The sequence below is a fragment of the Ovis aries genome, chromosome 2 (assembly GCF_016772045.2).
Source record: "Ovis aries strain OAR_USU_Benz2616 breed Rambouillet chromosome 2, ARS-UI_Ramb_v3.0, whole genome shotgun sequence".
NCBI lineage: Eukaryota > Metazoa > Chordata > Mammalia > Artiodactyla > Bovidae > Ovis > Ovis aries.
Window position 1 is genome coordinate 198,459,104 of NC_056055.1, and position 13,703 is coordinate 198,472,806.

A 13,703-nucleotide genomic window follows, 5' to 3' on the forward strand; every position below is an offset into this window, starting at 1 on the left:
ACAAACTAAGCACCTGAAAGCACTGAGACACTCTAAAGCACTATTTAAACATATTCCACCATTACTGTTAATCATTTGAATGCAGTTTTTAAAAACTTGATTGTTATACAAGAGAAACAAATTTTCCTTCATTTATTACAGAACTTTTCCTTAATTACAAAGTAACAGATGCTAGAAAATTGCAATCACACTTCTTTGGCCAAGATCCATTCATTTTTTTTTTTGCACAAGGAAAAACCTTTTGACTCCAGAGGTGGATGGGCTCAGGAATTGGGATTTTTAACTCTGCAAAGCAAAGGTACTAGGTTGGTGCAAATGTAACTTTGGTTTTGCATTTCTGAACTTTGCCATTTGATGCTGGAATACACTCTTATATGTGGTTACGTTATACATCATTTTAATGTGCATTTCTTGCTTTATGGTTTTTGCTAATGAATTATTACTTGCTGTTTATTTCATATGTATTTTAGGCTATGGAAATTATGTTAGACAAAAGGTAAATTCAAGCAATTTTCTTATTTAAGTTCAAAATGGGTGGTAAAGCAGTGGAGACAACTCGCAACATCAACAATGCATTTAGCCCGGGATCTGTTAATGAACATATAGTGCAGTGGTCGTTCAAGAAGTTCGGCAAAGGAGACAAGAGCCTTGAAGATAAGGAATGCAGTGGCTGGCCATTGGAAGTTGACAGTGACCAATGGAGAGAAGCACTGAAGCTGATCCTCTTACAACTACATGAGAAGTTGCCCAAGTCAAAAATTCTATGATTGTCTGGCATTTGAAGCAAACTGGAAAGATGAAAAAGCTCAGTAAGTGGGTGCCTCATGAACTGACCACCAATCAAAAAAAACACATCATTTTCCAAGTGTTATCTTCTCTCTTTTTTTTATCTTCTCTTATTCTATACAACAATGAACCATTCTTTGACCAGATTGTGACATGCTACAAAAAGTGGATTTTACACAACAACCAGCAATGACCAGCGCCGTGGGTGGACCAAGAAGGAGTTCCAAAGCACTTACTAAAGCTAAACTTGCACCAAATAAAGGGCCATGGTCACTGTTTGGTGGTCTGATGCTGGTCTGATCCACTACAGCTTTCTGAATCCTGGCGAAACTATTACATTCGAGAAGTATGATCAGCAAATCGATCAGATGCACCAAAAACTGCAATGCCTGCAGCCAGTACTGGTCAACAGAAAAGGCCCAATTCTTCTCCACAACACCCAACAGCAGGTCATACAACCAACGCTTCAAAAGTTGAACAAATTGGGCTACGAGGTTTTGTCTCATCTGCTGCATTCATCTGACATCTCACCAACTGACCACCACTTCTTCAAGCATCTCAACAATTTTTTTTCAGGGAAAATGCTTTCCAAGAGTTCATCAAATTTTGAAGCATGGATTTTTATGCTACAGGAATAAACAAACTTATTTCTCATTGGCAAAAGTGTGTTGACTGTGATGGTTCCTATTTTGATTAATAAAGATGTATCTGAGCCTAGCTATAATGACTTAAAATTCAGGGTCCGAAACCATAGTTACTTTTGTACCAACCTAATACACCACAGTGCAGATGAAAAGAAACAGGGAAACTATTGAACTTAACTGTGTCATTTTGGGGATAACTTGAAGATCCTTGGGTTGGTCCATCATGGTTCAGTTCCTCACCTTCACACTTTAAACCAGGTGTGTAAATAGACTCCAGGCTGCCATGTCCATGCATGTGTGCACACTCAGCTGTATCTCTTTTGTGACCCCATGGACCATAGCCTGCCAGGCTCTTCTGTCCATGGGATACCCCAGGAAAGAATACTGGAGTGGGTTACATTTCCTTCTCCACTCCACTTCCTTCTTCCACACTTGACCAGTATCATCATACTATTATATGCCATTAGGTATCAACAGAAAGAGCATTTATATATATTTTTTTTAGCCACAGTATCTCCCACATATGAAGTCGTCACTCAAACTCCCAGATGGAACAAGCTGTTCTCTTGATTGTAGAATATATCAAATTTTACTTAAAATATTTTCTGAACCTTGGTATGTATTCCACTAGACTGTAAGCTTCTTGAGGACAGATTCTGAATCTTGTAGCTCAACCATCAACCATAGCAGCTGGCACAGAGTGAATGCCAATGCCTCTTCTATCACCTAAGAGATGTCCACATACATTTGATGCATCATGACTGTCTTTTATAAAACGGTATACTATATGCATCATTTATGAGCATTTTAAAGAAAACAAGACCAGACAGCCAAATTATCTAGGTTCATAGTCCAGAAGAAAATATTCATGGATATTTCTATTTGTAGAGTATATTAAAGTTGAATTTATTCTGTGGAAATGTTATTTAATGTTTTAAATAGTTATTATCAGATTCTTTTGTTGATATAAATGAAAAATAAGAGATCCGTTATCATGGTATTCTGATGTAATAGGTACATCTTGGATAATTTCCAATTCTGAGAATGGTAACAATTAATGATTATACTGGTATTTGGAAATAAATAATTAAAGAGATATATTTTATTTCAAATCGCTTACCTAATAATGCAGACAATGACAACAAAGTGTCACAAACCAAAATTCAAACTAACATGGTCTATGAAAATAGTTTTGAAAGAAATGCTGTATTTTTGAAACCTTCTATCAGCTACTTAGGGAATGCCAGCTCTGAAACATCTTATATACCATCAAAAATGTGTTTTTTAAAAAGTATGTTATACTATTTTCCCTTATAATGAAAAAAATACAAACAAGTAAAAATAGTTTGTAAAATTAAATATATACTTATATTCATGATAAAGTAAGTACAAACTAACATTTCCAGTTAAGCTTTTTTCTTCCCTTTCTTTCCGATACAATTATAGTACACAGATAAATCTTTCCTTCTTACTTCCAGATTGTTGTAACCTTTTTTCCCAGAATGTTTCTCCACACTGCAGTACCTGCCTTTAGTGTAGGAATACAACAAGTAGTATTCCTCTTGAGGGTCCCCATAGTAAATGTAGTTTAACCAACAGTGTAATCGGTTCTTACCATCATCAACAATCTATGAAAATCATGCATTTGACCTCTATAAAACATAAGATTGCTAACACCCTATAACAGGAATTCCATGGCTACTATAAATGTTGTTCTCAAAGAAGTGTTTGGGCAATGCCTGTAATACCATAGGCTGGCAAACCAAATGTTTACTCCAATGCTTTTATTACCCTCAATTTAACTTAATTATATCGAACACCTGGTTAGTTGCGGCCATAAGTCAAGAAATAAACCATGATGGTGAGTAACCCCAAAGTAATAAAAATGAAAAACACCCTCTGATAAACTAAGTAGAGACAACACTAGTGATGTCATGCAGTTTATGAGATATTATAGAAAAACTGTTTCTTAATATTGATAAGAAAATTATGCATCAGTGAAAATGCAGACTTAGAAATATAGTACTGAGACTTTCAATTTGTGATGTCTTCACTGATGAGGGAAAATGGAATTCTTATTACTAAAGAGAGCTGATCTCTTGGGTGTTGCTGATGGCTCCCTAACTGAGCTTAGTGTTTAATGATGCTGTACAAATAAAAAGCAGTGGGGGAAATACGAAATATCTGTATTAAATGCCATCCTGTAAAGTATTTGATGGATGGAAGAGTCTAATGCATTTTAAATAAATGCATATCATACTATCACATATAGTGAGTCTTAAAAAATTATTACTTAGATGCACAGTCCTTGTAGTGGTAGACATGGCACTGTGAAGAAAGTTGGATTTAGAAGCTATTTTCTATTATACTTGTCAAGTGATGGAGTTGTTGTTAGTCATATTATAATGTCCCTTCAACTTTGGTACATTCAGTGCAAAATATTTTGGGGAATTTTTTGTACCTTTATAAAAATAAAAGGCCCTTTTGTTCCCTTGAGAGTACTTAAAAGGATACATACAAGCATGATGCCCGAATAAGCATGGAATATGAAAATGGAACAGATGATACATATAGTATGATAGGTAGATTCTTATCTACATCTTAGAGAACATAAATATAATGAAACTATAAAAAATAAACAGAACTCACTGTGTACTTTTTTCCTGATACGCTGTGATTAATTGCTAATTATTTTAAAATTGTTTTCATGCATTATAAAGCATAAAATCTGTCATTAGTAATTCATTGTATAACAGTTTGTCTTCAGCCATAATTACACACATATCACTTTGCATATACATTGTCACAGACCACCTTATTGCAAATCTTAAAGGTTACCTCATATTGACTTGGTTTCATTTTCCACTTGTGTCCCATGAAAGCTGAAACCTATAGTACACACCATGCAGGTAATCATAAGCAAGAAAATGAATATTCTGTTATAACTTAGGGCTTAAATGAATGTATTTTCAGGAAATATATTTGTTTTTATTATACTATTTAACTTGCACTAATTTGGAGATTGGGCCAAGTGCTGCCAGTTTGGCTTGAACCATGTTCAAAGGTAAGTTTCATGATTCTCCTGAGTCTCTGAAAGTTACCATGGAGCTGATCGTGTACAGGTTCATCTTTGTCTTGGAACATAACAAATGGAAAAAAGTTTGGCAGTCAAGAACTGTTGATTGAAAGACTGTTGGGTGGTTCCCTGGGCATCAAGCTCACCCAAATCCTTCCAAGAGGATCATCATCATATCCAGTACCCAAATGTGGCAGAGCATCCGTTCCTGGAAAATAACAGCATTCAGCTTTACTCTAATGGAAGCGACTCTCGAAACTTCCAACGTTCAGCCATTCTTCAGGAAGGCAGCTTCCGGAATTGCCTGTCTACACAGAGCTGGGCATTTTGCCTCCAGGTCACTCAAGTCCAAAGGTACTGGTCTCTTCAACTGCTGTCAAGAGTTTTTCATAAAGCATGGAGAAGGATGGGTATGGAGGGAGATCCAGACGGTTAAAACAAGTGTGAGCTCTGCAAACAGAAGAAGCAGTACAGAGTTCAGAATGCTTTGAGTGAAATGAGATCCTTTCTTCTGGTGTCTGTGCATGCTTGACTTTCATATTCAAATTGGTTTGTTGCCAATTTTCATACTCCTTTTGGAAACACTTTGAAAATGTTTTGACTTGAACAATTCAGAACTGAATTCTTTTAAGGGAAATAATATCTTTAAAAATTATCTCTTTACATTTTCACAATCATTTAAAATCTATATGACATATATATTACTACTTGTTTAGTTGTCTAAGAATTGCAAAGACAAATTTGTATTTTTATTTCTTTTGATGTTAGATTCCCCCCTACCCCCCCCACAGCCCTGCTAAAAGTCATGAAGATAAGCTCTTGCAAAGTAATTTGTTTTCAGAGTTGGCATTTGCCTGAATGTTTCTTAAAAAGTCAATGGTTTTGCATTTTTTCATTTTGTTGGTCAGGGAAGAGCACTGAGTGTCTCTGAAGACCTCATGGCTTAGAGCTTTGGGAAATTCCCTGGCTGGACTTTCCTGTCGTAGTCAGTAGACCATTGTTACTTCTTTGACTCCTGTGCTATAATCTGATTTCTCCTAATTCATGATGCAAAATAATGGCCATTTAAATCATTATGTTACATTCTTTTTTAGAAATACCTCCCCTTTGGCCAAGATAGGAAAAAATATGCTTTCCTGTTATTTGCACCTGAATCACAATAAAAAAATAGACAACCTCCAAATAGCATGTCTTATCGGGAAGCAAATCTGCACTTTTGACATGAAATAGGAAGCATTTTATTTGGAAGGTACAACAGTTTGTTTGCAGGAGCTAACCAACTTTGCTTTTAAAAACTGCTCCTGAATTAATACGGAATTTTAGGAGCTGTGATCACTAACAGGCTGTTATTACAAAATCACATGGTTTTAAACTTTTATTCTTATAAATAACTTTAATATTTAAGAGATAAATATAGTTATATTCCTAGCTGCAGTGTAGTATTGTGGGAAGATCAGAGGTTTGCAGTTGGAGAAACTTCAGTTTGAATTTCAGCATTATCAACCAGCTGTGTGATTTGCAGTGAATTATTAAAAACCTGCCACTCAATTTCTCATTTATAAAATGAGAATCATATTATTTGTTTCAGAAGGATATGAGGATTAGATGAAATCACAGAAACACTATTATTTGTCTCAGAGGATATGAGAATTAAATGAAATCACAGAAACACACTTAATTCAATGCCTGGCTCACAGTGTTTGACCAATTAATAAGAGGTGCATTTTTAGGTACATTTCATTACCATCAAAAACATTTACTCTAATTGCCTTCATTAAATTGCCAAAGGATAATCATGACTTGTGGAAACTGAGACAACAAAGAGATAATAAATAAAGCAGGTGTGTGGCCACATAGCTTATTAAAAACATTAACACAAAGGGCACTGTCATATTAGAAAAATCAGGTCTTCCTCAGCTTATAGTGAGGTTATATACTGATAAACCCCTCATAAACTGAAAATATCATAAGCCAAAAAAGCATGTGATACACCTAACTAACTGAACATCACAGCTTAGCCTAGACTACCTTGTACATGCTCAGAACACTTACATTGGCCTACAGTCGGGCAACATCATTTAACACAAAGCCTTTTCTATAATAAAGAGTTGAATATCTCATGTAATTTATTGAGTTACAGGATGTTTGTATGGGTATGGAATGGTTGTATGTGTACTTTTTTTTTTTTTTTTTTTTTTTTTTTACCCTGGTGATCACATGGCTGACTAGGAGCTGAGGCTCACTGATGCTGTCCAGCATCATGAAGAAGTATAGCACTGAATATTGTTAGCCTAGGAAAAGATCATGACTTTTGAAAACTAAAAATTTGATTTCTGCTGAAAGTGTATCACTTTTGTGTGTGCGCGTTCAGTCATGTTCAGCTATTTGTGACCCTATCGACTGTAGCTCGCCAGGAAATCTTCCTGACCCAGGGACTGAACCCATGACCCCTGCATTGGCAGGCAGGTTCTTCACCACTGAGCCACCAGAAAAGTCTCATATCATTTTCAAACCACTATAAAGTCAAAAAATTCTAAGTCAAACCTTCCTGGGTCTGGGACTGTCTGTACCAATTTTAGGACACAGAAATAGAACTGGCTCAGAGTTTACAAGTTCTTGATATTACAAACTCTAGAATATATTGGGGAAAAATCATGTAATCAATCTTTGCAATCAAATACTTTTTCATAAACTATTTCAAAATTGCATTTAACATAGTACATATTATACCTCCTTATATCAGAGCCTTAACTTGGGTCTCAAGAAGAACATTTTACTTTTTTTAAAGAAACTGAACTAGTGTAGTGAAAGTGTTAGAACTGGTTTAAATATCTATCTTGTGTAAAACACTGGTATAAAAATACTAACTGAAAACTTTAAATCTGTTATAGGGAAAGGGGAGGAAGAAGGAAAGAAATGAAGTACAGTTTGAATATAATTATCATCCAGGCTTTGTGTGTGAGAACCATAACATTCATTATACCATTAGACTAAAAACGGTACTTCTTTTAGATGAAATTTAAACATTTTCACTTCACTGGCTACCAACAAGGCTGAGACTCTTTCCCCAAGTCAGCTTATTTGTAACATTTCCCGTTTCATGATCTACATGTTCATCTACTTTGCCCATTTATTTTTTCTTCAAAAATTTTTATTTTGATAAACACACATCACATCACATTGATAACCACTGTCAAGTACACAGTTCTGTAGCATTAAGTACATTCACATTGTTCTGCAACCATCACCATTATCCATCTCTAGGAATTCTTTCCCTTTCCAAACTGAAAATCTGTACCCATTGAACACTAACTCCCATTTTCTTCCACCCCAATGGAAGCAACCACCAATCTATTTCCTGTCTCTATGAATTTGACTACTCTAAGTACCTCATATAAGTGGAATCATACAATATTCATCCCCTGTGATTGGCTTATTTCACTTAGCATTTTCCAGGTCCGTGTTATAGCATAAGTTGCAATTTCCTTTTTTCCCAGCTGAATAATATTCCATTGTTTGTATATACTATGTTTGGTTAATCCATTCAACCATTGACTGACACTTCGGTTATTTTTACATTTTGACTATTGTAAAAAAGTATTGCAATGAACATGGGTTCCAATTTTTCTATATCCTCTCCAACACTTGTTATTTTTTTTTAATAACAGTTATCTTATGAGTGTGAAATAAATTTATCATATAAAGTTTTAGGATTTCTTATTGACTTGTAAGAAATACTTCAAAATAAAGAGATTTACTCTTGTATTATCTCTCACTAAATTGCCATACATCCGCTGGATCATGGAAAAGGAAGAGAGTTCCAGAAAAACGTCTATTTCTGCTTTATTGACTATGCCAAAGCCTTTGACTATGTGAATCACAATAAACTCTGGAAAATTCTGAAAGAGATGGGAATACCAGACCACCTGACCTGTCTCTTGAGAAACCTATATGCAGGTCAGGAAGCAACAGTTAGAACTGGACATGGAACAACAGACTGGTTCCAAATAGGAAAAGGAGTACATCGAGGCTGTAATGTTGTCACCCTGCTTATTTAACTTATATGCAGAGTACATCATGAGAAACACTGGGCTGGAAGAAGCACAAGCTGGAATCAAGATTGCCAGGAGAAATATCAATAACCTCAGATATGCAGATGATACCACCTTTATGGCAGAAAGTGAAGAGGAACTAAAAAGCCTCTTGATGGAAGTGAAAGAGGAGAGTGAAAAAGTTGGCTTGAAGCTCAACATTCAGAAAACGAAGATCATGGCATCTGGTCCCATCACTTCTTGGGAAATAGATGGGGAATCAGTGGAAACAGTGTCAGACTTTATATTTCTGAGCTCCAAAATTACTGCAGATGGTAAGACACATACTCCTTGGAAGAAAAGTTATGACCAACCTAGATAGTATATTGAAAAGCAGAGATATTACTTCACCAACAAAGGTCCATGTAGTCAAGGCTATGGTTTTTCCAGTGTTCATGTATGGATGTGAGAGTTGGACTGTGAAGAAAGCGGAGTGCCGAAGAATTGATGCTTTTGAACTGTGGTGCTGGACAAGACTTTTGAGAGTCCCTTGGACTGCAAGGAGATCCAACCAGTCCATCCTAAAGGAGATCAGTCCTGGGTGTTCACTGGAAGGACTGATGTTGAAGCTGAAACTCCAATACTATGGCCACCTCATGCGAAGAGTTGACTCATTGGAAAAGACCCTGATGTTGAGAGGGGTAGGCAGCAGGAGGAGAAGGGGACGACAGAGGATGAGACGGCTGGATGGCATCACCAGCTCTATGGACATGAGTTTGGGTGAACTCCGGGAGTTGGTGATGGACAGGGAGGTCTGGCGTGCTGTGATTCATGGGGTTGCAAAGACTCGGACACGACTGAGTGACTGAACTGAACTGAACTGAATCTCTTCTAGCCTGTTCACCTTTTTACTGAGTTGGCCAAAAGGTTTTGTCAGCGTTTTCTGTAACATCACATGGAAATATTAGAACTTTTTGGCCAACCCAGTGTTTAGTTATGCGTTTTATTTATACAGCAATATTAACCTGATTACCTGCTATCCATTTTTAATATATTGTCTTTCTTCAGCATGGTGCTGTGATAAGAAATGTTGAAAAGATAATCTCTAATGTTTACACCTACCAGAAGTTGTTCCTTGTCTTTTTTTGCTTTTGGTAGTGCTAGTGTACCAAAGAGTATGATAGATCAACTTTTGGGACAACTCTTAAAAGAGTAACTCATTTTATATAGGTGTAGTCTCAAATAGATATGTGTGAATTCATTTTTGTGAACTGAATCATACTGGGGAAACTAGGAAATAAAATAATTCAAGTAAACCCTTTCTCTAGTTAAGCAATAATCCCTGAAGTGAAAGTGTTAGTTGCTCAGTCATGTCCAACTCTGTGATCCTATGGACAGTGGTCCAGGCAATTCTCCAGGCCAGAATACAGGAGTGGGTAGCCATTCCCTTCTCCAGGGGATCTTGCTGACCTAGGGACTGAACCTGGGTCTCCTACATTGCAGACAGGCTATTTATAGTCTGAGCCATTCAGTTAAGTTTAGTTCAGTCGCTCAGTCATGTCTAACTCTTTGTGATCTCATGAATCACAGCATGCCAGGCCTGCCTGTCCATCACCAACTCCCGGAGCTCACTCAAACTCATGTCCATTGAGTCAGTTTTGCTATCCAGCCATCTCATCCTCTGTCGTCCCCTTCTCCTCCTGCCCCCAATCCCTCCCAGCATCAGGGTCTTTTCCAATGAATTACTCTTCGCATGAGGTGGCCAAAGTATTGGAGTTTCAGCTTCAGCATCAGTCCTTCCAATGAACACCCAGGACTGATCTCCTTTAGAATGGACTGGTTGGATCTCCTTGCACTCCAAGGAACCCTCAAGAGTCTTCTCCAACACCACAGTTCAAAAGCATCAATTCTTCGGCACTCCGCTTTCTTCACAGTCCAACTCTCACATCCATACATGAACACTGGAAAAACCGTTGGCAAAGTAATAACTCTGCTTTTCAATATACTATCTAGGTTGGTCATAACTCCTTCCAAGGAGTAGGCATCTTTAATTTCATGGCTGTAATCACCATCTGCAGTGATTTTGGAGCTCAGAAAAATAAAGTCTGACACTGTTTCCACTGTTTTCCCATCTATTTGCCATGAAGTGATGGGACCAGATGCCATGATCTTCATTTTCTGAATGTTGAGCTTTAAGCCAACTTTTTCACTCTCCTCTTTCACTTTCATCAAGAGGCTTTTTAGTTCCTCTTCACTTTCTGCCATAAGGGTGGTGTCATCTGCATATCTGAGGTTATTGATATTTCTCCTGGCAATCTTGATTTCAGTTTGCGCCTCTTCCAGCCCAGCGTTTCTCATGATGTACTCTGCATATAAGTTAAATAAGCAGGGTGACAATATTACATCCTTGATGTACTCCTTTTCCTATTTGGAACCAGTCTCTTGTTCCATGTCTGAGCCATTAGGGAAGCCCAATTATTACTAATTATGGTTTCTTAGGACAGGACAGGACTGTAGGTGTAGTATGTCTATCACATGCCTGTTAAGCCTGTTTCTTCCCTCTTGATAACCAAATAATTTCTCTTAACTGAAGGTTAATTTTACCTCATCAAGAATTAACAAAATAATCAAATACATTAGGATGACAATTCATAAACAGTAATGTTTTAATCCTCCAATTAACTTCTTATGCATACTTGGATTGAATGATGAAGTTTAATTCACTGTGGTCTTGTGGTATGAAGAATTCTAACATGATCTGCCATGACCCATGCCTTTGTATAATCCCGATCTTTTAAGTATGACAGGGGACCTGTAATTTGTAACCAATAGAATATGGCAAGGGTGAAGATATATTGAAGATATAATTAAGTCTCACATCAGTTGATTTTAAGTTAATTAAAAGGGTGATGATCCTGAACTTGGGCCTGACCTAATTAGGTGAGACTTTTAAAAGAGCATCTAGAAATCAGAGTCTCACTGTTGCTGGATTTGAAGAGGTAGACTGCCATGAATTCTGTAGATGCAAGCAATAAATTCTACCAACAACCTAAGGGAGTTTGGAAGCAGGTCCTTCCCTAGTTGAGCTTCCAGATGAGAATGCAATCCAGCTGACATTTTGATCTCAGCTTCCAGGTGCTGAGCAGAAGACCTGGCTCAATCGTGCTCAGACTCCTGATTACAGAAACAGTGACATAGTAACCATGTTGTTTTAAGCTGCTAAATTGGTGGTAATTGGTGATGCAGCTTTGGAAAACTGCTACAGGTCTAAATGTAGTAGCATAGCCTACGAAGAGGTATTTAAGTGTAATAAGTGTAATATAGCAGCATCACCCCTATCAAGGGCAGTGGTGCGAAGCTGGGAGTCAACAGCAGTCCTTTCATCCTCCCAGGTTTCTGAGCAAGAAACAGGAACTCTGAATGTCTCTGCTGTTCAGTAACTTATTCAGTAAATCCATAAGCCTGGATACTCATATTTTTTATTCAGTTCTCAATACAAAAGGAAGGACTGGACAACTTTTTTGATCCTCTTCAGTCACAAGACGTAATCACCATCATTGATCCTTAACCTAAAGCTATCATGGATTCCTAAATTGCACCTGGTTGCACAATATATAGTTACCATAACAGAACTTTCCTTCTGAATAAACTGAACAGCTCCTATGGAAACTGTTTCATGAGGATGGAGAAAGTATGTATTGTTGAGGGGGAAACTGTAGAAAGATTAAATGGTTCCCCCAAAGTCAAATCAAGAATAGACCACAACCTTGGGTTCCTAGGGGAAGTCCAACATTAAACTGAAAGCAGGGAAAGTAATGCTTTGGTTTTTTCAGTTTTGGAAGCCTGAGTGTTCATTTCATCCTACTTCATGATTTTAAACTGCTGGTCCTCAACACCTTACCAGATTACACACATTTTGAGGACAGAAATTAGAAAAATAAAGCTTCAAATATTTTTTAAATGAATGACTCAATCAAAACATACAGGAGCTTCAGGGAAAATGGTCCAGATTTGGTCAGTTCAGAAAAGTCTGGGAGATACCAGGGGATTTTTCGGGTGCTCTAACCAACAAGTTCTATCTCAGGCTCACCACAAAGCAGAGATATTCAGAGAGATATAGGGGGAATTCACCAGAATCATCCAAGAAACTTGTTTACAATGGAGACTTTAGGTGCACCCTCTGAAATTCTACTTTAGAAGGTCTGGGGTGGGCCTAGGGATCTGCTTTTTAACTATCAGTCTAAATGAGTCTGACGCAGGTAGGCTCCACTATTGGAGAGACATCAATTACATTAGAAATAAGATATCTATATTGGCTATTCTCAGCAGAGTTTTCTGTGCTTGCAAAAATTTCAAAACTCCTTATAAACAAGACAGCATTGCTAATAAGGAAATTGAGGAATCATGTGGTTAAATAAATTGCCCAATATTTACCATCAACTTGCTGTGTGAGCCAAGAACAGGGGAAAAAAAAAGCAAAACAAAACACAATCCTCTGAGGCTTCTCACAACCCCTCTCCCACCCCATTCCATGTCCTAAGAAAACTCTAGCAGAAAATAACAGAAGGGCCCTTGGACTATGTTGATATTGGCAACAAAAGCACATCCAGTTATTCAGTCTCAATAAAAGAACATTTTTCAAATCTTTCAAAGCCAGCCACACTAAGGCTATAATGAGTTTACCTCATTTTACTCTACGCAGGCAGAACCACTCAAGGAGGGCAGGTCTGAACTAGTCTTTGGGAAATCATGCTGGCATTAATATAAAGAAGATTTAAAGGCCCTCCAGACATCTGGTCTGACTTAATAGATCTCTTGGTGCTTTCTGGATTCTTTAAATGTTAACCAGGAGGTCATATGCTTAACCCTCTTTTCTTTCCTATAGATATAGACAAGTCTATTATCCAAATCCAGTGAGCCCAAAGAATCACAATTATATCTGGTTTCATAGATTGATTAATTGATCAATGTGTTTTTGTATGTGTATGCATTTATAAATTGATTCTTCCAGACGTGACTTCTGGAAGCTTATAAGGACTCAAAATATGAGGCAAAGAAGAAATTAGAATCAAGATTCTAAACAGAGAATGAGAAAACCATGGGCTTCATTTTATCTAGTAGATATAGCCCTAGAAATAAAATGTATATAAATCTAATAAATCCTTT

At 37.1% G+C, this 13,703-nt stretch overlaps 1 protein-coding gene across 7 annotated transcripts in view; it reads right to left on the bottom strand.

Annotated features, from left to right (window-relative positions):
- Positions 1 to 2,772: 2,772 nt before the first annotated feature.
- HECW2 (HECT, C2 and WW domain containing E3 ubiquitin protein ligase 2) overlaps positions 2,773 to 13,703 on the bottom strand; it is a 446,556-nt gene continuing 435,625 nt past the window's right edge. For all 7 annotated transcript variants that reach the window (XM_060411238.1, XM_060411235.1, XM_027965053.3 and 4 more), the window contains one exon: positions 2,773 to 4,956. In XM_060411238.1, the coding sequence (XP_060267221.1) occupies positions 4,845 to 4,956 (112 nt within the window). In that variant the 3' untranslated portion in view covers positions 2,773 to 4,844. The remainder of the gene's footprint in view (positions 4,957 to 13,703) is intronic.